The 24273-nt window shown below is 40.3% G+C and overlaps 1 protein-coding gene across 1 annotated transcript; it reads right to left on the bottom strand.

The window, feature by feature from the left end:
* Positions 1-532: 532 nt before the first annotated feature.
* impg1b (interphotoreceptor matrix proteoglycan 1b) lies at positions 533-24273 on the bottom strand (the record flags this gene model as incomplete). The annotated part of the gene is made up of 17 exons (XM_084044595.1): positions 533-613; positions 1363-1446; positions 2335-2506; positions 2993-3178; positions 5414-5621; positions 6647-6866; positions 12344-12433; positions 12866-13497; positions 13952-14323; positions 14495-14670; positions 16204-16265; positions 17529-17672; positions 18559-18613; positions 20091-20119; positions 20639-20805; positions 22875-23090; positions 24204-24273. The coding sequence occupies 17 exons, from the start codon at positions 24271-24273 to the stop codon at positions 533-535; spliced, it is 2964 nt and encodes a 987-aa protein (XP_083900721.1).

Genomic DNA, 24273 nt, shown 5'->3' with positions numbered 1-24273 from the left:
GACCAAAGTCAACAGCTTATACATTCAATTTCTTTTTTGGACACAAAAGTTAAGAATAGCATTAAAACATCACATAGCATTTCTAGTTATGATACCGCCACATGTATCAATTTGTAAATAATTATTACCTCATTGTGAGGAAATCTGAAATCTTCTGCCACGGCCCAAGGGTTTACAGCAAATGTTTCTAACCTTCAATACACAGTATGATGCAAACATTATAGCTTCCACTTGAACACAACAGAAGTTCACCTCATGCATTAATAGCCATAGAGCTCTGTCTAACAAGACACAACCAATACAATGGACAGTTAACCTCAATCACTTTTAACATTGTCACCTTGAGTATTGCCATGCCGGTCTGCTATCACACTTCGAGTAATCTAGTGACAGTAAAGTCTGATTCCTACGGTTTCAAGTGGCATAAATTAGGCTAGGCTTAACAGTGCACGTTGTCTTCAGTGTGTTGTGATGTGTTGTGATGTGGTGCACTGTCAGTAGGTGGTCAGGTGGATTGGCGCAGAAGGTGGTGTTAAAGAACAGTTACTTCAAAGCAGTCATTATCTGACCTTAAAAGGCAACTTGCTCTGTACTCATTCGTTGATCGCCACATCTAAAGAGGACATGAGAAGATAGCAAGACAGGATAAGATTAAACCTGAAGTCATTAGAATTACAAATGACTAGTACAGTCTACATACAGTAGTGAAAGTAAAAGCATGAAACAAATCAACCAAAAAACTTGGCACCTAAAGCTACTGTGAAACTTTTTAAACAAAGGTCAACCCACTTTTATGTTTGTATTTGTTTTTGAATATCAATGGAACAGTATTAGCCTGGATACCAGACAAATCTGCACAGTGTTACACTGCATGATTCAGTATGACTCCTCCTTTCTAACCTGATTTGAAAATGTTTGCCTATAATAACATGACCAAAACAGGGACGCCATTGCAGTTCGTCATGGATGAATTGCAATGGACGCCTCTGCAATTTGGCACTGTTCAAATTGCTGAGGCGCTCAGGCGTTCAAGCGTTATGTGTTCAATCGTTAAGCATTCAAGAACTGTGACTTAAATCTCCACACCAGTGCGCCTTGGGCTGCAACGTATGATTATTACTATTATTATTATTATACAGTAATACATTATATTTTTCAGGCTACACATCGCACACAATTTTGTCTCCAAAGCATAAATTGGGCTTGACTTTTCTTTATGACTCTGCAAATGCAAGCCATCAAGCTGATTAACCGAATATAACATGGCACCACTTCTCCATTGAACTCAATGGACGTGGCTGCCATGATCTATAATGTGCCCTATTACTTTGAATGGTGTCCACGTTCCCGGTTGGTCCTCACCTCATTGTGTGGTATGCACTGGTGGAAGTCAACCATTTCAGAGACTAACTTTTCAGATCTTGTTGTGTAGAGGTGCCTGGGGATCTGTGGGGGAAAAAATGAAGACAGCCACAACTTTACATTCAATTTAATCTCTTGTTAATATTATTCACTAAAATACAACCAAAAGGGTGAGCAAAGGGAGAAGCAAGCAAGCATGCATTTGTCAGTGGGCACAATGCATTATTCCACTTATTAGATGCAGGCAGAGCTAGCAGGCAGGCTGGCTGGCTGGCTGGCTGGCTGGCTGGCTGGCTGGCTGGCTGGCTGGCTGTCTGTCTGTCTGTCTGTCTGTCTGTCTGTCTGTCTGTCTGTCTGTCTGTCTGTCTGTCTTTTACACACACCCACACCCTACATGTACTGTAGGTCAGACTGGGCTGAAACTTTCCATTAATTCCAAAGTGCTGTGATAAGATCCGGGGAAGGTCAGGGGCAACTTTTTGAAATGTTATATAATTTAATATTGCATAAATCTTTACAACTTTAATTTTACATTCAGTGGAGAGGCTTTGGCCAAATATGAATACTGATGTCATATAGGTGACTGATGTCATAGACTAGCCTCCAAGTACTTTTGAGAATATTTCACCTGCACAATAACCCGGGAATGCTGGGTACCCTGCTACTGCCACTGCCACTGCCAGTATCAAAATTATCTCTATAGACTGTCCTGCTCTGAAAGCACCATTCTGCCCTTACATCAAGCCAACTGTAAACAATGTCTAATATTCTGACGTTCAAAAGAAATATATTTTACTGAAAGACTTCAATATTTGTATTAGTATTGTATTGTATTGTATTAGTTTAGAAGTGAAAGCTTTGCTGTAAGGAAACTGAAATGACGATTTGGTGTGTGTGAGGATTAGTTGACTGAAGATTTATGGTTAGTAACACTATATTTTAAGCCATACTGTGTTGTACAGTACAGATTACCTCAATACTTAGATGTATATTTTCAATTGAGGCAAAAGTCTCAGAGTGTGGGGATTGACTGAAACTTGAAGGACATTGTACTGTGGACGTTTGAGCCAAGACCCCATCATCGTTCTCAAAAACTGGGTTCACTCTCAATGTATTCTCAAAGGCATATGGAGCAGGGGTTTGCCTATAATGTAAAGATGATTGAACTGTAAATATGCAGGATTGTGAAACAATTATAAACATCAAGTGCAAACAATAACTTAGTGAGAAGAATAATCACTTGTAACTTCTCATCCCTATTTTGGGCATATCCTTATAGGCAAAATGTTGACAACATTTCTAAATCTTTCAACAATAGCACAACTAGCAGATATACAAGCTCACAACGTGTCGCAATGCGATACGTTTAGAATACTACTGCACCACTGCGTTCAAGTGGGTGGAACTACTGGAAGCGTTGAAAAACAACATGACAGGGAGTCGTCCCCACCACATCAAACGGTTGACGCATGTTCAGATTTTGTCCAAACTCGTCACTATAATACGACTTGTGAGTGAGAATCTGTTGGTTGTGTAGATCGGCTAGACGGCTAAAAACTCTGTTTTTGAAATACAACTTCATACAACAAAGTATAAAATAGGGCTTAAGTGGTTAAAATGTCTCACTTACACCAATGTCACAGCCTTTTTGGTCCGCAGACACTTCTTGTTTATGAATACCAAAATGCCAACAATGGCACAAACAAGGCAGAGGCATCCCACGAGGCTAGTTGCAATAATGGAAGAATCAGGGGGCATTGCCACCCGCTCATTGCAGCGTTCTCCATGGTAGTGCCAGAGTTTACCCACAGGGCATCTAAGAAAACATCCACAACATAAAAATCAGGTTAGGAAGGAAGGGTCACCCTGAATAATGCAACGTAATACTGTCTCATTAATATTCAAAAACAATACAGACATAAACTGTGTGTTGACCTTTGTTTAAAAAGTAACTTTCAGCCTGTCCCTGCCTATACAAACACATTTGGAAATCAACCAAGGTGGGATGGAACGTGCGTGCGTGTGTGTGTGCGTGCGCGCGTGCGGGACTAACAGTGCTGGCTGAGAGATCATTCCAAAAGCAAAGTCTGATATCATGTTTTTAGGTGGGTGAAAGGTAAACCTCAACCTGTACTGCAGATGGAAGCATTGATACTATAACCCAGGGGTTCCCAAAGTTGGGGTCGCGGGACACTGACGGTGGGGTCGCGAAATTATTTTGGGTCATAGGAAAAAAAAAACAGAATGGATGAAATACAATCTAAAAACTAGAAAAAGTGCTCCTCGGAGCACAGGTCTCCGCCATGTCAGGTAGGTTATTGTGGCCTCCTGGTGGCGCTATAATAGGCCAATGTTTAAAGGGTGCATTTGTTTTTAGGCCTTGCACGGCAATCGGACACTGCATTCATGGTTTGAGGCATTTTGTGTACATTTCTTTTTTTGCTAAATTAGACCTGCTGGTGGCGCTATAACAGGCCAATGTTAAAAGGGTGGCATTTGTTCCTCAATATAGTGTAAATGTGCGTGCAAAGTTTGACCACAATCGGACGGTGCGTTCATGATTTGCGGAACTTTGTTCAAAACAAACCACTACTGCAAACTTTAGATGTCAATCTTAGCCAATTAGCCAATGAGGATGGAATATGAAAAATCAAACACATCCGTCTTGATCACATGACTATGGAGATCATGTGTACCGATTTGCGTGAAATTTTGATAAAATCGGAAGGAGTAATATAAAAGAATGTGTTTTACATAAGTCGGCCTCCTGGTGGCGCTATAACAGGCAAATGTGAAAAATGCAGGGCAAATGTTTTTCCTTGACATCTAGGGAGTGCGCATACAAAGTTTTACACAGATCGGTGCAGTTATAGGTAAAAACATGAATCGGCCTGTTATAGCGCCACCATGAGGCTGATTTGGAAATATGCCTGCAACATTTCACGGAAATTGCATGCTGTGTTCATGATTTGAGGCATTTTGTTGAAAACGGAGCACTCCTGCAAACTTTGGAAGCCATTTTTAGCCAATCAGGATGGAATATGAAAAATCTGAAACACCCGTTTTGTTTAATGACTATAGAGACACTGTGTACCGATTTGCGCGATTTTTGGACAACATCTGTAGGAGTACTGTCAAAAAATATGTTTTGCACAAATCGGCCTCCTGGTGGCGCTATAACAGGCCCATGTCAAAAACATTCAGAGGTTCTGAATTGGCATCCAGGGAGTGTGTGTGCACAGTTTCGCAGCAACCGGGCCAACGGTGCCGGAGATTAGCTGTTCACAGACAGATGGACACACGGACACACACACGGACGGACGGACAGACGGAGGGTAAAACATACTCTCTCGCCATGCCTTTCGGCCTGGCGGAGACAATGATTACAAATAGTACATTTTACCATTATAATACGTTACAAATGTGCACCAAACGTGCAAGTTTATGTGCATAAATTACCTCCACGGTTAGGTGGGGTCGCGAGTCAATGGCCGTTATTTTGGGGTCGCGGGCTGAAAAGTTTGGGAACCCATGCTATAACCCTTTATACACTGCAAAACCCTTGATTTTGGGGATCATTGCTGTTTAGAGGGAGGATTTTATTTTTGACAGCGTGGCTCTGCAGGAGGCTAGCCTTCTATAAGAAGGTCAGAGTGTGTGTGTGTGTGTGTGTGTGTGTGTGTGTGTGTGTGTGTGTGTGTGTGTGTGTGTGTCCAGAACTAATCTCACAAACCACTCAACCAATCAGCACCGAATGTCATGTGAACACTGCCAATAGGCCACAGTAGTACTGTACCTCCACTGCTGTTTTTTCTTTCATAGGCCTATATGTTTTATACCTTTTGAAATATTTTGCTGAAACCTATCACAAATTTAGAGTATGTCATAGATATACGTCATAGACGACTGACGTCATACAGTAGAAGACTAATGTCATCAAGTCCGAGATCCACGTTAGAGCCACGTAGCACATGATTAATTTTTTCCCCCTAAAAACACGATGAAGAACAATGCAGTCTAAGTTGTTTTTTTCTGTGCGTTTGTGAGGTACCTGCAAGCGGCACCATGGCCAGGGATGATCTCGCAGAGCCCTCCATTGTAGCAGAAGTTAGGCTCCAGGGTGCAGGTGCTCTGACAAGGCTGTCCATCCACCGTTCTGTAACCAGAGTCACACAGGCACTCTGCCTCTCCTGTCCAGCTGACAACACACCGCGAGAACTCATTGCAGGCCAGGAACTTACACGGGTCCGCCAGTTCAGCTAAAACCAGAAGAGGATTGTAGGAAAGACGGGACAACAGAGTAAGGGTGGGGACAGAGAGGACAACAGAGGACAAGAGGTGAAACAACCAGGAGAGAATAACTCATTAACATGAATGAAATGCTGGCCACCTGTTTCACACTGCACATTCAGAGGAGAATTTAAAGGTCAGTTTGATTGATGTGAATAAGGTGTGTGGTTAATGAGGGCATTTTCTTACATATGAACAAGTTATCACATTACTATTGCACAACATCCACAAACTGTAACAGAGAGAGAGACCTTGCGCATGTTGTGCATGTTATAATACCCTGCACTGGTTATTAACCACTTCCAACCTGCCATCCCTACGTTGGACATAGGTGAACATTTTCCAAAATGTAAAAAAAATGAAATAACTTATTCAATATTTTCAACATCCTAGTAGTACAAATGCATGGAATCTCTGTCCGTGTGTCCGTGTGTCTGTAGTTCACGTATCTTGAGAACCATCTGACTGACCGACTTCAAACTCGCGAGCACGTGACCCGCGGGAGTGCCGTGCCCGGGGTCGGTCGGATCGGACAGGCGGTTGTCCTGAACCGCCGATCTAAACGATATGCCCATATATAGGCATGTATGGAGATCCGATTGTCCAGATCGCAGATCCAGATCGTTCCCGGCTTAACGGGTCCATTTGGTTCCATTTGTACATTCTCAGAGTTAAATTAACATTGATTTTTACAATATAAATTGGGGTCCCAGAGGTATAAATGCCATTAAATGGGGGTCCGTAGCCTAAATGCATGTTAAACTGGGGGTCCATGAAATCAAAATGGTTGAGAATCACTGCTAGAGCCGTTAAAAATCTTCTCTTATGGGGGTCCCTGGCATATATTTTCAAATGGGGGTCCGCGGGCTAATAAGTGTCAATTTGGGGGTCCTTGACATGAAGAAGTTTGAGAACCACTGGTTTAGTGGTTAACACATACACTTTAAGTACAGATAATAATAAGGGTCACAACAACTCCTCAGTCTTACTGTACCTGGTTCTATATCCAGGGAACGACTATCAATCTCTATGTCTAGTCGTTTGGATGCAGCATTGCAGAAGTCTTCAAGCACACAGTGCACAGCCTTGGTGACGTTGTATGGCACCGGCTGGCCCAGCTTCATTCTGCTGTTTACTACAACACTGCCATTCCTGAAGTTGAGGATTTCCAGTTGCTTAAAACCCGTCAAGTTAGACTCTAGATATGGCAGGATCTGGAGAGAAAGGATGAGAAGGTAAATTTACTAAGTAGTCAGCACTATTGCCATGCATTTCAAAGGTATAGTTCACCCCCGAAATGACTTTTTTTCTATCGATTAGTCACCCCTTGGAGACTTGAATTCATGGATATACATTTTTTTTGTCGCATTCCAAAGCCAATAATTTGATGACCGGCAGCGGTTCCGGTAGGAGACACAAAGAGCCTCCTTTGTGTCTCCTACCGGGACCGCTGCCTATCTCATCATGAAATGATTGGCCTAATTGAAAAACTAAAAAATATCCATGAATTCAAGTCTCCATGGAGTGACTAATCGATAGAAAAAAAGTAATTTTTGGGGTGAACTATCCCTTTAACCACTAGACCCTCTACACTTGGTAAACCTGACACAGGTTGGCTCTGTACTTGTTCCACTCTTTTTTCCCTCTACACCAAATATCTTTGCAGAAATAGCCGATACAAGCTCAAAACACGTTGCGCTTGTAGATCTGCTATTTCCAGGGAATGTAGAGGTAAAACATGTTTTATAGATATAGTTTATTTTGTGTTGTTTGTACTGTAGCCTATAATGGCATTTCCTATGACAAATAGAATATATAATCAGTTCTCTGTGTTCTCATAGATAAATACAACAAATCCGTTTCTGGTTTCTCACAAACAAACAAACATCAAACAAACATACAAACAAACAAACAAACAAACAAACACCAAGAGATTGATTTGCAGAAATGAAGTGGGGTTAGATTTAGGTTAAAAAAGAATCAAGGGAGGCTAATTCTAAATGGTGATGGTTCCATCCTATGTGGTTGAATAATTAAACACTCTTGATCCTAGGAGGAAAAATATTGGATTTTTTCCCCCACTTCAAAGATCTTTAGTTTTTACAGATGAAATAAAGTTATATTGATTTGACACTATGGCTGTCCTCCTGAGAATAAGATTATAGGACCGAGAAAAGACTACAGAAAATAGATTTACATCCACAGAAAGAGAGGACTGGACTGACATCGTCAGCATGTCATTGTTCTATAGTGTAAATGCAATGAAAAAAATGTAATAAAAATGTGAGCATGAAACCATACATTAAATGCACTGGGTGTAGATCATTACATATGGATTTAAATGGAGGGATAAGTTTTGAATACAGGAAATGGTGACACTAGTCATGAAAGAGAGTCAGAGAATATGTTATCAAAAAGAACTAGATCGAACAGTTGGAAATGGCCTATTGATGACACCAGCTGTCTCTAATTGAAGAAACCAGCTGAACATCACGCATGCCGTTTGAACGCTTTTATCCCTTAGTGTACTAACTGCGTACTAAGGCCTCAGAGTACATTAAGCAGTTTTACAGTATGTATTCAATTCAGTATTATGCTGTACTTCCCAAATATATAGAACTGTTCACACCTGGCAAAATCCACTTTTATGCAGCCACAGCTAAAGTCACTACTGTACCAGTACTGTATATACATGTGTCACATTTAAGTAAGATAAACACCAATTACTTGCAGGTTAGCTGACTGAGTTCAGGTTCCAATGCTCAAGGCTTTGGACTTGAACTGATGATCGTGGTGATATTTAGTCTGGAGGAAGAGACCCAGCTGGTACAACAACAGACCTCCATCATTGTTTATCGATCGTATTTGTTATGTGTGTTCCACCTGCAGATGAGTTTGGCTACAGAAGGTCAGCATCAAACCACTGGAGTGTGAGAGTTGGAGATTACGATGCCTTAGCTATACTGTTCTGTGCCTGGCTGTAGAGCAGGAGATAAGAGGCCTTAAGGAGCTCTAGGGTTACTCCACTTATCTCTAGCAGGCAGGTCAGGGCCAGTGTACGCGCTATGGTTAATTGTCTCTGAAAGTGGGAATGATAGAGGGAGAAGGAGAATGAGAATCTAACGGAGAACAGCAAATAGCTCATGACATACAGTTCCACTGGCCGAGATTTGTTTCTGGGCCATCCATTTGTCTCAATGCACTAGGTTGACTCAAGTCACATAGTCGACAGGTTAGTTTACTTTTGTTGCCTTGCGCAAGGTCAAGCAAGAGGCCTTTCAGGACACAACTGAATGCAGGGTTTTGTGGGCCAAGGATCAACAAAATCTTGCCACTGAAGCCAAGACCTTCATATCGACATTCTACTCACTAACCTGATGTAGCAAAATAGTTTGAGCCAAAGTTTTGCTCTTTTATTGTTTAGAGTGCCGCTATTTCCACTGTGTTGTTTTTTTAGTATTGACTGTTGCTGAGCACCCACCACAGCCAAGGAGCTAATCAGAGGAAGCACACCTGATCTACATTTCCATGGTGCACAATCTTCTCAGGATTGTTTGTAAGGACATTTCTATGGATCACAATTGACTGCTATTTGGAATGGATGTTACTTTTTTCTCCCATGGAACAGTATACTGCATTATATTCTGCTGTTGAAAATGGCTTCTCTGTACTTTATAAGCTGTGCAACACAGATAGATCCATACCTGCAGTCAAAGACAAACTAGCTCATGTGTACCCATACAGTAAGTTACACATGTATCTACTGGTTCTTGTTGGGGAAAGTCCAGTCAAACCTCTTTTCCATAATTACTATTATTAAAACAAATTTTCATTCATGTCACTTTTAAAACTGCATGTCCAACACAAACCAGTAGGTACAGGTGTAAAGGAGGAGAGTGATACATGGAAAGTAGGGGGATTGTAGACTTGTTTATCCACTTAAACCCCAGCATCCGTATTGTGGGGAAAGCTTTTGCTGAAAATAGCAGATCGACAATATCAACAAGATTGTCAAGATCAACGTGTTGTAAGCTTGTCGATCGGCTATTTTCAGTAAAAGCTTTCCCCACAATAACAGAAAATAGAAAAGTCACTAGCATAGAGCCCTGAGGGACCAGGCTCAACCATGTGGGGTTTAAGTGGTTAAGTTACAATATCACACATGAGGTTCCATATTGAACCGCATGTGAGTGTTTTCATTTAAATGGGCTGAATATTGGTAATCACAATCACTTGATAGTTATTTTCAGTTGTCCTAAGTTGTCATTGATTATATTAGGTCATTTCATAGATGCCTATACTATTTATCAAATGTTAGGACCGTTCCCTATATTCATAGCCCATTTAAAAGACGACATTTCAACTGTTCTCCATAGCCTATGGAGAGTATATACACTGAGTACTTACCAGTGCAAATGTCTGACCACATTAGTTTTGCCAGAAATAATGATATTGCACTAAATACATTGGTTAAAGAGAACTGCAAATTCACAGTTTGGGCAATCACTTAAGATTGGACATGCAGTATCATTCCTATTACTGTATCAATTGTTTTGATTCAAGTGTGATTGAAAAAAAATGCATCCATAATGTATGAGTTTCTCTTAAATCTACAGTATGTCCATATCCAAATCCGCCAAACTTAAGGGCACTGTTACAACAGTCATTAATCATAAAATGAATGCACAAGGCATTACATCCTTATGTCCTTATCCAAGACAGCCACATTTAAGTGTACCATAAATTAATGCACAGGGCATTTCTCCAGCTCCAGGGAAGGATATTACTGGTTCTGACTCACAATGCAAAAACATTATAGCCTAGTTTAAATGCAACCCAAAAGCAATCAGCAAATTAATGTAACATTTGATGTACTGTAAGCACATTCCGCTTCACTGGTACTATGAAGTTCCATGTACTGTACATCATATGCATATACAGTATGATGTCATTATTTATTCAAATTTACCCCAAAAAATGTTACTTAGAATTTCACTTCTAAAAATAATTTTACTTTTATGTACTTTACTGTACCCCATTGAACCTTGTATCCTAAGTTGCTCAAAACCAGCCTCCTACAGTAGCTTACACATTCCCTCTGCTCTGATGGAGCTGGCAGCTGACATGCGCCACCCCTGGCATGCAGCAAGCAGGCAATCCAATTTGTATTGATATGCTTCAGTTCAAGGCAGTTAACACTGAGCACAAGGCTCTTCTATGTGTGTGAGACTGACCTTCTGTCAACCCCTGGGTAAGGCTTAGAGCTAAATAGGGATGTCAACAGAGGCTTCTTTCTTTACAAACGGTGAGTGTTTTGTTTAAATACATTCTCTTCTCACCACTCTAATGCAACTATTCAAAGGAGTCTTGTGCTATGTGTGATTTCAGATATTGAGGAAATGCACCTGATTTTAAATAGAACAGAAAATGGGTATATGCCATCTTCTGGAAAATCAGGACTACTGTTATTGTATGCACAGAGCAGCCTATAGTGTCCACATTAATCTACTCAGTGAAACAATAGAGCAATATTGGAGTATTGGATAATACTCATACTTAAACATGCAAATCACAAAATAATTGAAAATAATTGACAGATGTTGAGCAGAATATGTGGCACATGTAGCTAGTAGTTACCAATATTACAAATAGCTCCTTACCCATGCCAGAAAGCTTTGATGTATACAGTACACCGACTAAACCAGAACCAAATCTCATATAACTCTGGGGCTGCCTTAATATGCTTTATCATTGCTATGCACAAAGCAATAGAGAAAATACAAAAGGTTGTGCATTTCCTATTTTCAGTACTAGCAACCCTTATAATTATGTTGTTCAAAAACTATTCATTACTGTACTTTATACATTCACCCATCCATCCATGTTTTCATTTATTCTTTCACCGATCAATGTATAAGTCCTAAAATATCCTGTACATAAAATGTAGTCGATATTATCATACTAAATACACATATTAAGTAGAATAGAAAAATATATTTTAATGTGTTTTTTGTTCATGAATGATGAGCAGCAAGAAATTCCAAATAAATATCTCAACTTAAAGTGCCAACTAAACTGTACATATTCTGAGTTCTTTAGTTTTAATTTACAGCTCAATTCCACATTCTGTAGATAATAATAATTTTAAATACAGTTAAGTTATTTTAATAAGTTACTGTAAAATGAACAAAACGGTAAATAGTGCCCTCATTACACAGCCTGTCTGAAATATTTTACAAAGGAATGGCAACATTACGTTTAGCTTATTCTACTGTATTTAAACTATTAACACTTTCATTCAGAAAAATATATGTTTACTTTTTTGCCTGATATAATGTACAAGTTCTGCCAGACACAAATTTTGTAATATTAGGCTATTAAATATCGTAGACACAAGAATTAAGGCATCATTAGTAAAACAACACAAAATCACTCACTGAAAAATAAGACAAAGATTTTCAAAGATTGAACTTCAAAGAATTCAAGCAACGGCGAGGAGAATATCTATGTGCAATGTTAAGTCTAAAGTAAAGCGAAAGACTGGAGACAACACCTTAAGCAATGTTAGAAGTGCTGTGTTTAAGAAGATGTGTTAATGTAGATACTGCATAGAGAAAGGTTAGGTTAGAAGTAAATAGGTCATGCTCTCTCTGAGGCATGGGAGATGTAGTTCCAATATGGAAAAAAATACCGGTATGGAGGCTAAGGTCCTCTGTCTCTTATGCCCAGATTTAATGGAAGCTCCAGGGTTTGGTGAGTCTCTGGACCCAGAGTGCTGTGTCTAAGTGAACACAATAAATCCTCTTGAGTATCTGCACACTGTAAATGCCATCCGGACTAAAGGATAATGCCACATTCAGGTAGCATTAATCAGCATGACAAATTGATGTACTACATACATGTTACATCATTTGTTATTATTTTAACGGCCATGAAGGGGGAAAAAAGCAGCAGAAGATAAGGCTGTATAGTGTGTAGTGAATCATCACTTATAGAGCATACAAAGACTCATGGAAACTCAAGGAAAGTGTCATCTTGGAGCTGCTGGCAGTGACCCTTACTGTTGTCATTTCAAACTAAAGTTAAATGTTATACATGTTGCATCAATATGACATATTTAATGCTTCAAGACATTTGCATGGGCCTATAAGAGTAAGTATGAGAATAAGTTGTGCAGAAGCATGACATCAAGCGCAAAAGCTTGTTTACCTACCAGCTCAAGAAAGGTATTCTCCAATGATCTGTACTCAGGGGAGCTCTTGTTGAACAGGTCCTCAGAAAACAGCATGTTAGTGACCCTCAAACTAAAGAAAACCACTAATTCTTTGTTGGTATCAGCTGTCATCATCAGTGGGGTGCTCATTTTCCTTTTAGCTGTAGCGGTTGATTCATATGGCTGCTCCTCAGACTCAGAGAGCAATCCACTGCCACTGCTATCCACCTCCATGGGTTCTGTCACTTCCGCCACCGTCCTGCTCTCCGTTTGTCCTAAGTTCTGTTGTACGTCTGGGTACTCAACAGGGATGTCCACTGACGCCATTGTCATTCCGCTGTGCACCGGTTCGTCTCCTCTCTCATTGGATACCCCACTCTCAGTGGGTGCTGGTAATACAGTATCCTCTATCTCTGCCCCTATTTCCACTTCTGGCTCCAATATTGCTGGTTCAACAACTGTATGGATTGTATCCTCTTCAGAGGAAGGTGTATAGATGGGGACCTCTGCCTCTGGGTCTGTAGACTCTGATGGGCCGGGGTTAGCCTCAGGTGTAACAGTAGTCATAGGTTCCAAGTCTGGAGATAACTGGAGACTTTCCTCATTCTGTGGCTCTTCCTTAACCACCTCAACTGGTGTACATTATGATACACCAGTGATGAAGGGAACACATGCCAAAAAAGAAGACGATTTATGTCAATTTATGATTAAATGAAAACTGAATTGATTTTAACCTGAATCCTATTGTATTGTGACTATTGTCAGAAGGACAGGAAATATGAAATAGCACCTGAATGTGTTCTGTGTGTTGAGAAGGCACACTCGACAGAAATCACAGAACATAATGAAAATGTCAGGCCTCCACAGAACAATAGGATTCAGGTTGAATACTGCAAAGTTGTCCTTTTAAGTGATAATAATAATAAAGGTACAGTATATAACATTACATAAAACACACACACACTAGGTTTTCCTGCAAAGGCATCTTATGTCAATTTTAAAACATATTTTGTCTATGATTAAAGCAATAGTGGACTGTGCAGCGGACATAGTGCGTTTTGATTCTCAGGTCTATGGTAGACTTACCGTTTGACACCTCTTCTTCGGGTCTAGACACATCCCCCTCCTCTTCCTCTGCAGTCATCTCAGTGGGTGGCGTAACATCTATGGCCCCTTCAATATTACCCTCCACAAACTCTATTGCTGCCATTGCCGGTGTCTCCCCACTGAAGCCAGAAGTTGTTTCTGGGAGGTTGTTGGGGATGAACGGCACAAAGGTTTGTGTTTCTGGTGTGACTGTAAAAGCCTCCGTTGATTTCTCTGTAATGGACACGGTGGGGAAGAGGCCATGACTCGGAACACTGTCTCCAACCGTCGGTGGTGGTGAGGCAATGTCCTGAGATGCCACGGTCTCAAGGGGATTCATGCCCATTCCGTCGACTCTGTAAATTGTGGTCTCTGAAATGACAGGGACACTTTATCAATTCATCAATTCAGATGAAGACCTGACTGAAGATTTTTAAAACAAACTTTGATTTCTTTGGAATTGTTATTAATCTTTCAGTTTGCTCTGCTGTAAAATCTTAAATTCTACCCTGATCTATTTTATATTATGATTATTATATTTACCAGCCCAAAAGCGGAGAGTTTGAATGTCCACTGGCAATGATGTCTCCTCCCGACTTAAGGCTTCGGCAACAACGTACTTCAGTTTAGATCCACTGACATCTTCGCCTGGCTCCTCTTGGCTGAGATCTATGGCTCCATCAAAGACAGCAGCATAACGCACGGCCACATCCTCTGACCTGGTCAACACATTGTCACAAAGTCATCAAGTACATCATGTCATCATGGATAGCGTGTGAGAAAGTCATCATGTATAGCTTAAGCCTGATTTATACTTTGGTGTCATGGCACGTTGTGAGCTTGTAGATCAGCTACTTTCCATGGTGGAAAAATCTGAAGACATACAGTGCCTTGCAAAAGTATTCACCCCCCTTGGCTGTTTACCTATTTTGTTACATTACAACCTGTAATTTAAATGTTTTTTTAATCAGAATTTTATTTGATGAATCTGCACGAAATAGTCTTAGTTTTGAAATGAAATGAGAAATATATATATAAAAATAGGATTTTTAAAAATAAAGAACTGATAATTGGCATGTGCATATGTATTCACCCCCTTTGTTATGAAGCCCCTAAAAAGTTCTGGTGCAACCAATTACCTTCAGAAGTCACATAAATAGTGAAATGAGTCAGGGTTGGGTTATAAAAAAAATATCCAAATCTTTGATGATCCCCAGGAGCACCATCAAATCCATCATAATCAAATGAAAAGAACATGGCACCACAACAAACCTGCCAAGAGAGGGCCCCCCACCAAAACTCACGGACCGGGCAAGGAGGGCATTAATCAGAGAGGCAGCACAGAGACCAAAGGTAACCCTGGATGAGCTGCAGAGTTCCCATGTTTCACTGTGGGGATGGTGTTCTTGGGGTGATGGGATGTGTTGAGTGTGCGCCAGACATAGCGTTTTCCATGATGGCCAAAAAGTTCAATTTTTGTCTCATCTGACCAGAGCACCTTCCTCCATACATTTTGGGAGCCTCTGGCATGCCTTTTTGCAAACTCAAAACGTGCCTTCTTATTTTTAGCTGAAAGGAATGGCTTTCTTCTGGCCACTCTTCCATAAAGCCCAGCTCTGTGGAGTGTAAGGCTAATTGTGGTCCTATGGACAGATACTCCAGTCTCTGCTGTGGAACTCTGCAGCTCATCCAGGGTTACCTTTGGCCTCTGTGCTGCCTCTCTGATTAATGCCCTCCTTGCCCGGTCCGTGAGTTTTGGTGGGGGGCCCTCTCTTGGCAGGTTTGTTGAGGTGCCATGTTCTTTTCATTTGATTATGATGGATTTGATGGTGCTCCTGGGGATCATCAAAGCTTTGGATGTTTTTTTTATAACCCAACCCTGACTCATTTCACTAATTATGTGACTTCTGAAGGTAATTGGTTGCACCAGAACTTTTTAGGGGCTTCATAACAAAGGGGGTGAATACATATGCACATGCCAATTATCAGTTCTTTATTTTTAAAAATCCTATTTTTATATATATATTTCTCATTTCATTGCAAAACTAAGACTATTTCGTGCAGATTCATCAAATAAAATTCTGATTAAAAAAACATTTAAATTACAGGTTGTAATGTAACAAAATAGGTAAACAGCCAAGGGGGGTGAATACTTTTTCAAGGCACTGTAAATACTTTCTCTCTTATAATCTTATATCTCAAGATAATAGTTTTTAGTTTGTTGATGTTCCCTGTTCTCACTTAATACTTACCACAGATATCCCAGAACACGAATTTCTTTAAATCCCAGAACTTTTTCAAGAATATGAAACATCTGCAAAAGGGGAAAAAAGGAATTAATGAATTATATTGCGTGTAAATCGCCTGTGTAAATCATCCATGAGGTTTAGCTTTTCATGTGCACCAGTGTGCTCTTGGTTTTACATTGTTTTGACCTTTAATAAGCTCCTCCACGCTCAATGTCATTGAGATGTTAGCAGTACTAAAGGCGACTATAATGTCAAAGAGGAATTTCAGTCACATTTGTGGGATTGACAGAGGCCCCCTGTTGTTTAAAATCCCTACAATGGAACCGATTAGCTCAATCAGTAATGCTCCTATTTACCCTTGTGTGATTATAATTACTTTGTATGACATTTGACATCCCGCAATGACCTACACTTCTTGTTTCAAGAACCAACAATCAAAGGTTAAGTAGGCCTACATACTTATATGGCACATGTAATGCCTTGTTAAAAGAGAAGAAAAGCTTGATGATTAACACACTATTCCAACTATTTCAGTTCCACCCTAGTTTCACCCTAATGCAAGAGACATGGTTAATGTGCTGTGTCAGTTCAACATACATTAATTATGTAGCAGAAATTAAGTTGTGCTGACATATAGGGAACTTACACTAATGGCCACATAGGGGAACATTCCACTAAAGGGAAACTCTCCTGATTAGAATTTGGTCATAATCTTTCTTAACACAAAAAAACGCCCCTGTGTAAAGCACCTAGTTTTTTGGTTTTGCTATAAATAAAAATGCTTAGGCATAATTTATGCTGGTGCAGGAGTTCCTTTTGACAAGTGACTGACATCACCACTTTTTTCAGCTGAAGATGCATCATTTTGTGGCACACCAGGGGTTGAGATGATAGTGCGACGCCGACCATATGGTTACAAAGTCTCCGGTTCAATTATAACAAAATGCTTCTAGCATGTCTTTCTCCCTCAAAAGCTGCATGGGAAAGGACACATTTTTATACTCTGCAGCAATTGCCTACAAGCATTAAGAGGATTAGCTCTATTGTTAAATTTAAGCCCTCCAGAGTTGCCCAAATAGCTGCTGCACCTAATTAAAATCCTCACATAAGTTGTAGCAGGTTCCATTATACCCCATAATACAGTATGTTTTTTTTGTTAAGAATGAATTTATTATTGATTTAAAAAAACGTTTCTGTATTAATTCCCTTTGCTACCATTTTACACACACTTACATTAAGTGTTGATGTAAGTTATGTAAGTGTTGAATGACACACATGTGATGACATTTTATGGCAGACATACTTTAAGCTGCCCCGTGAGCTCTTACCTGATCCTTCAGCTGTTCTGTGATGACATGGTACCGTGGATCCTCTGGGTCAATGAGTAGCTCAATGTACTCGGGGTCCACCACAGTGACACTGAACTCAACAATGTGTTCATACTCCCCTGGTAGCATGTTCTGGTCCTCACTCTGGCAGAGAAAACACCAAGGCAAACGATGGGTTAAACACAGGCCTCTGAAGTCCCTGTCCATATCCCTATTCTAGGTGGAACATTCGGTGTGAGCTTGAAGATTGGCTATTTCTGAGATTTGGTGTAGAGGGAAAAAAGAAACGGTATAAGTATTAGTTTATGAAGTATAGAGGGTGTAATTGGTTAAATCCTTAGAAAAATCATCTGTTCAATAAATGTACATGGTGGCTCACCTATTAGAGCACAGTACCATTAAGGCTCAGTTCTTTTCTCCCCCAAAAAAACATCCCTACAGGAGCTTTACAGGGCCCTTTTTTGCTCTATATTTGCCCTCATTTAGTATCCCGGCATTTATGAATATGTATAGGCTACGTTTGATCTTCCAGAACTCCAATAACATTGGGTATTATCGACAGAGGACGTGCCTTCATGAACGAATTCAACGGAAACACCAAACTCACCGCAACAGAAACATAACAAGCCAGTCACTTCCTCTTTGACATGACTCACGTATTTTGTTAAGGATGGGGGAACGCCTGTGCATACTTTCTCATTGACCAACGTATGGCTTTGATTGGCATTTGGCCAAGACCAGATATTAGTTGTAAAACACTATATTAATGCTTTGAGTAAACTTCAAAAATACATTAACCAAGCAAAAAACATTATTTGGGTGGGAGCGGGACTAGGATTTTGTCATGGCATATTTCAAAGCATTTACTGTATAACTGTTTACAAAAGGAAAGCAATCATTTTTTAAATTCATTTTTAATTCATTTTGTGTCACTTTTTCAGAGAAGGAAATCTTGAAATCTTGAAATATAGCTATCACTGAGTCTTCCTGCTCAATACAAGAGGACATCCCAAGACAAAATTCCTTTTACCAACTTACCTCCAATTCTTCTGTTGGAGGTAGAATCAATGGGGGAGTCCAGGTACCTGAAACAAAACAGAAATGCTTTCGGCATTCAGTTCATTCGATACATTTGTTCAATTAACAGCCTTGATACACATTCGATTTATTGTGTTAACTCGTTTGTTTGATTTCATTCAACAGCATAGATGCATAGGGTAGGCAACTTACATTCTCTTCCTGGATCAGGTGTTGCTACTCCCCCTCTGTAAATTAATTGAATGTGTCATTAATCAATACCCCACAATGACAGGAATATCATATCAAACTAAATTCTCAGTGTGATACAACCCTGAGTGAAGAGACAACTATTTCTTTATTAAAAAAAAAAAAAAAAAGAAGTTATGTCATCATTAAGCACTTACTGTATAATGTATAAGGACATTTGTTGTTGTAATCCACCACATAATCTGATATTTTCTACTTGGGGGTGATATTGGCATTTATTAAGACATTGATTTATGAGTTCAGGTCCAGTGCTCACATTGGATATGGACAGGCTAATATTCAAGTGTAGCACTGCTACCATCACTAACACAGTTCTTGAAAACTAGCTGTATAAAGGGGAGTCAATATCCCTCTGGCTCAATGAGTTTTACCTCAGTGATTAACTATTGAAATACATTGTTAAATCAGCAGCATTTGAACAACCCACAGCCAAAGTAGATGGATATTTAACAGAAATGGAGCTGCTTGTAGATTTCACACTTTGCAGTATCAAGAAAACAGCAGAAACACAAATGTATGGATATATTTTGTTTGAAATGCATAGTATCTCAATGTCACGGTGCGAGGCAGGGAGGTGTAGGACCCAAGAGCAAGATGAGAGGCAGAGGCAGCGTAGCTCGAATGAAAGTGTTTATTAACACCAACCAAGAGGAGTAGGCAGTAATCAAAGTCCAGGTACAAGCAAAGTCAATACACAGGTAGGCAGTCAGAATAAGGAGGGAGTAGGGCGAGAACTAAACTGGGAAAGCTAAGTGAACTAAATACAAGGCAACAATGTGGCATGAACAAAAACTCACACGACCATATACAACGAAACCAACAGGGAACTGAGGCAAACACAGGACTTAAATAGACAGGGATAAACAGGACGCAGGTGAACACAACAGACAATCAACACAGGATAGGCTAACAGGCAACGAGCACAGGTGACTAGGTTTACAATAATTACAGGGAGGTGAGACAAGACAGGAAACAGTAAACAAGGCAGGCAGGAAACACTACTACAAAATAAGAGTACAGAAAACCAAGGCAAAGGCAACAGAGTTACAATACAAGACAAATGCAGAACATAATGAACAACGGCCTAAACAGGCCTAAAGAACAGCCCTTAGGAGTCCAACACCATAAAAGGGCATTCAAAGTCCAAATAATAAGGGCACAGTCCACGGCCCGAGGAGCGGACTCAAAGCAATTACTGGAGCGTGATTCAGTTAAATACTAAATTAAAACTGTGTCATTAATAATAATAACTTTCTAACCATAGTTTGTACATACCCTTCACTTTCGCCCAGCTCAGCTACTCTCTGGAAGTCAAGAAAAGGACAATCACATCTCACAGTAAGTTTCTGGAACTGTGACTCACAACTTTTACCACATTGTAAGTATCTCCTCTGAGAGTTATGTGAAATGCCTTATTTTGTTTCCAGCGCCAAGTCATCAGTTCTGTACTGTGATGGTCATTAAGGAGAAGAAATAACTGGTAATCCTACCTAAACCATCTTACAGAGGTCTTTGAAAACAGGTCCTGAGGGGCATTTTTCTTACTCTTGGAATTATTTAAACACATGAACCCTATATACTGCAGGGCTCTATATTTTTCTTTTCTACAATCTGCAAGCTTGTAGAGCCTATATCTTTGGCAAAGAGATTTAGGTGTAGACGGAAAAAACAACTATATGGTTAGTCAAACAGACCTGAGTCAAAAACTTGGACCGTTTTTTCCTCTATACCAAATCTTTGCTAAATATATCCTCTATGGCATAGAGGATTTAAGCCAGACTATAGTCACTGAATGGACTGTCCGGTGGATGTAGGCTACTCACTCTGGCAACCAGGTCCAGGTGTTCTTGTGAGCTGCTGAAGTTTCGAGCCAGGTCATCCATGCAGAGGTTCTCATGCTGGCAGGTATGAACCCAGGCCCGGTACTCCTCTGAGTTAGGGACCCTGTCAAAGAAGATGCGGAACGCCTCCCAGATTGCCTCCTGACAAACTGAACAGATTAAACAAAGTAACTGCATGAACGGCAGCGTTCCTATTCTGGGGGTGAATATTCTGTGAAAATAGCCGATCTACAGGCTCACATCACATCAAGCATGCAGATCCGCTAATTCCGATGGTGTAGAAGGAAAAAAGGAGAGAGGCTATATAGACCCCTGGGGAACTCCGGTCAACGAAGTATAGGGTTAATATAGGGTTTAAAGTGGTAAAAAGGTGGAGCTAAGGTATGACCAAAATGGCACTGTGTGTGTGTGTGTGTGTGTGTGTGTGTGTGTGTGTGTGTGTGTGTGTGTGTGTGTGTGTGTGTGTGTGTGTGTGTGTGTGTGTGTGTGTGTGTGTGTGTGTGTGTGTGTGTGATATATTGGCAGGGCTCCTACTTTGATTAAGCCACCTCAGTCTTTTGCTTCAATAAACATGCAATCCTACACATAATTTATTTATAACCTGACTGATTTACAGGCTGAACTGAAGCACCAGCAAAGTCAATGAGAATCCACTTATATGTACTGTACATCTTGAGTCATTTTATTGGAACCTGGAACCAGTTCACTTTGTCCAATATCTTGATTGCTCCATGGGGCTAATTTTAGCAGTTATGTAATAACTACATAATTCATATGTATCAGCCTCACTTGACTGCAGCAGGCGATGTGAAACATGATGTATTATTGACCCACTGCAACACAGAGTGACATTTTAAACCATCTGAAGGTTTGAAAAGGTGGGCTGCTCTCTACATTACATTACATTATACTGGGTTTTATTAACTTAAACCCCGAAATCAGCTTCAAAGCCAAAGTTAACTATGACAAAACAAACATTGCTTAACCACTTAAGCCCTCTATACTTTGTCATAAGACAAACACAACACATCAAATCGTGACGCTTTGTGAGCTTGTAGATCAGCTTTTTATTTTTAGCGGTGCCAGCCGCTCTACACTTGACTATGTCCGTCCGTATGTCCGTTTGTCCGTTTGAGCCCGGATGTCCGTTTAAGCACGGGCTTTAAACAGCTATAACTCCAGTTCGCAGCATGCCAGCAAGTCCAAATTTGGTATGTGGACTTAGACCACCAATAGGGACGAGCATTGACTGCTGAAGCCCCGCCCCGCCCTATTATAGCGCCACCAGGAGGCCACTGGCTTTAAACAGCTATAACTCCAGTTTGCAGCATGCCACCAAGTCCAAATTTGGTATGTGGACTTAGACCACCAATAGGGACGAGCATTAATTGCTGAAGCCCCGCCCCGCCCTATTATAGCGCCACCAGGAGGCCACTCACCAAAGGCACCGCTTCCTTCACACAGGGTGCGATTTTTTGAAAATGTCTGAATATTTTTGCATATAATGACACATTTGGGGTATGGCAGGTTGAATAGAAACATAATTTTTTGAACAATTTATGAATGTGGACATAATGAATGTACCGTAAAGCATTGTATCAGAAAGCTTTTTCCTCACTCTAAATTTTGAACTGTGAAAGCGTCAAAACAAGGTCTTAAGGCCGCACCAATGCAACCAGTCACAACTCCTTGCGGTTACATGGCGGCTTTCCGACATGTCGCCTTTCCGACGTTAACGAACCCTATACCTAACCCTCACCCTAACCCTAACCGCACGCGGAAGCCACTAGTCGGAGTGGCGAGATGTCGGCGTGGAAGACTGTTACCCTCCTTGCAACCAAACAGTTTTAAGCCCAGTCCACACCAATGCAACTCCTTGCAACTGAACCGCCATTGGGGATAATGGTTGCAAGTAGTTGCATGGAGTTGCCAAGGTGCTGGCCTTTATCCTTACTGGACCCCAGAGCTGGTGTTTGAGGAAGGGCTTCTTATGAAATTAACTACTCCTATATCATGGCGGGGCATAGCTCATCAGTCTGACATTGGCTTTCAAATTCAATGCATTATGTTAATCAAACAAGGTTGTTTTTGAGAAAATTCTTAATTCCATTTTAATTTGTCAAAGTACGGATAATCATCTGTCTTGTTTGTTTTGTCCTAAATATTGGCACAGTACATATCTAAAGTGGCATAGTCAGACTAATGCATTTCCACTTACCTCTGAGTTTGTAGTAGGCCTGATGGCTTGTGATGACTCCTTTCATTGTTTCTTGGGGACATATTTTCACCCCAGTAGTAAAGACTGCTGATCTCTTTGTCCGATGTGTATCTTGTGCTGTTTTGATGCTGGGGACTTGTTCGTTTGGTATGGATACTTCCAGGAAGTGTCTGTATTTAACATTTTTGAGCCCTGAGAATCCTTGGTTCTGAAGGTCTGCAAGAGAAACCAGAGAAGTTAAGCCTGATTTATACCTTACCACGGCATCACTGAACGAAAATATCCAATCTTATAGATCTGCTATTTTTATTTTTGAAAAATAAAATAAATGAAAGCTTTTGAAATTTTAAAATAACTGTTTTTTTGTTTTTGTTTTTTTTGTATTTATTGTTTTTGGTTAAATTTGTTTTTGCAATGTGGTTAATCTCTCTATCACTCAAGTTGAGTGGCAGCTATGCCTAATATGTGGAGTAGCTCAGATGCTATGGCACCCATGCCACCCCATTACATATTTTTTGCATTCGGAAATAGCTCTGAAAGCGTTGTACATATGCAATCAACTCTTGTGATTATGTTAAATTGTTATTATTTACAGGTATCCGATTGAGTTAGTTGCATTCTATTAGTTATATCCTGTATATTCATAAGACAAGATGCTGACAACTAATTAATGCCAAGGAGCATTTAAATTTCCGCATCCTGTCAAGGGCATTATCTAATGGCTTGTATCCAGGCCTCTGGCCTTGCATTGACACTGTGTACAAACAGCACTCAGCTTGGGATTCAGAAGATGTATGCCCCGTCTCTTTTTGGAGGCACACACTTGGGACTCCACAAGGAGCACAGAAGAAAAAAAAGATTGTTGCCATATAATTTTGTTTGATGAATTAGCTTACAATAGTTTGGAAACATTGGAAGCTGAAGTATGGGGACATTGGAAGTCAAAAGTTGAGAGACTAGAAGGTTCAACAAACAGGGAAAAGGTGGACTGGGACCATTGACTCTGTTCTCAGCAATTGCTGTCAAGCCAAGGTAACCCTGAGCAAGGACCTTAACATTATTGCTCTGCGACCAACTCCAGAGCTCTAGAGGACTGGTTGTACTGGGCAGATCCCAGCTGACAGTGTACATGTCTAAATGTGAAGCAGGGCAGTAAAGAGCAAACATTCTCTAGCCAAAGAAAAGTTGGAGTTAACTATTTAACCCCCATTTTCAAAATGTATTGAAAAGAAAAAGATATTTCACAACACGTCACATTGTCAGCTTGTGGATGTGCTGTTTTTTTTTTTATGTGACTATGATCATGATTTAAAAACACAGACACAGTACATCCATTCATTCCAGCAATGGGAATGAAACCGATGAACTCAAGACTGAAACCAGGCAAAGCTGCAGTCAT

The sequence above is a fragment of the Gymnoscopelus microlampas genome (assembly GCF_963454915.1).
Source record: "Gymnoscopelus microlampas genome assembly, chromosome: 20".
NCBI lineage: Eukaryota > Metazoa > Chordata > Actinopteri > Myctophiformes > Myctophidae > Gymnoscopelus > Gymnoscopelus microlampas.
Note: the sequence above shows the minus strand (reverse complement) of the source record. Positions and strands in the feature narration are given on the sequence as shown.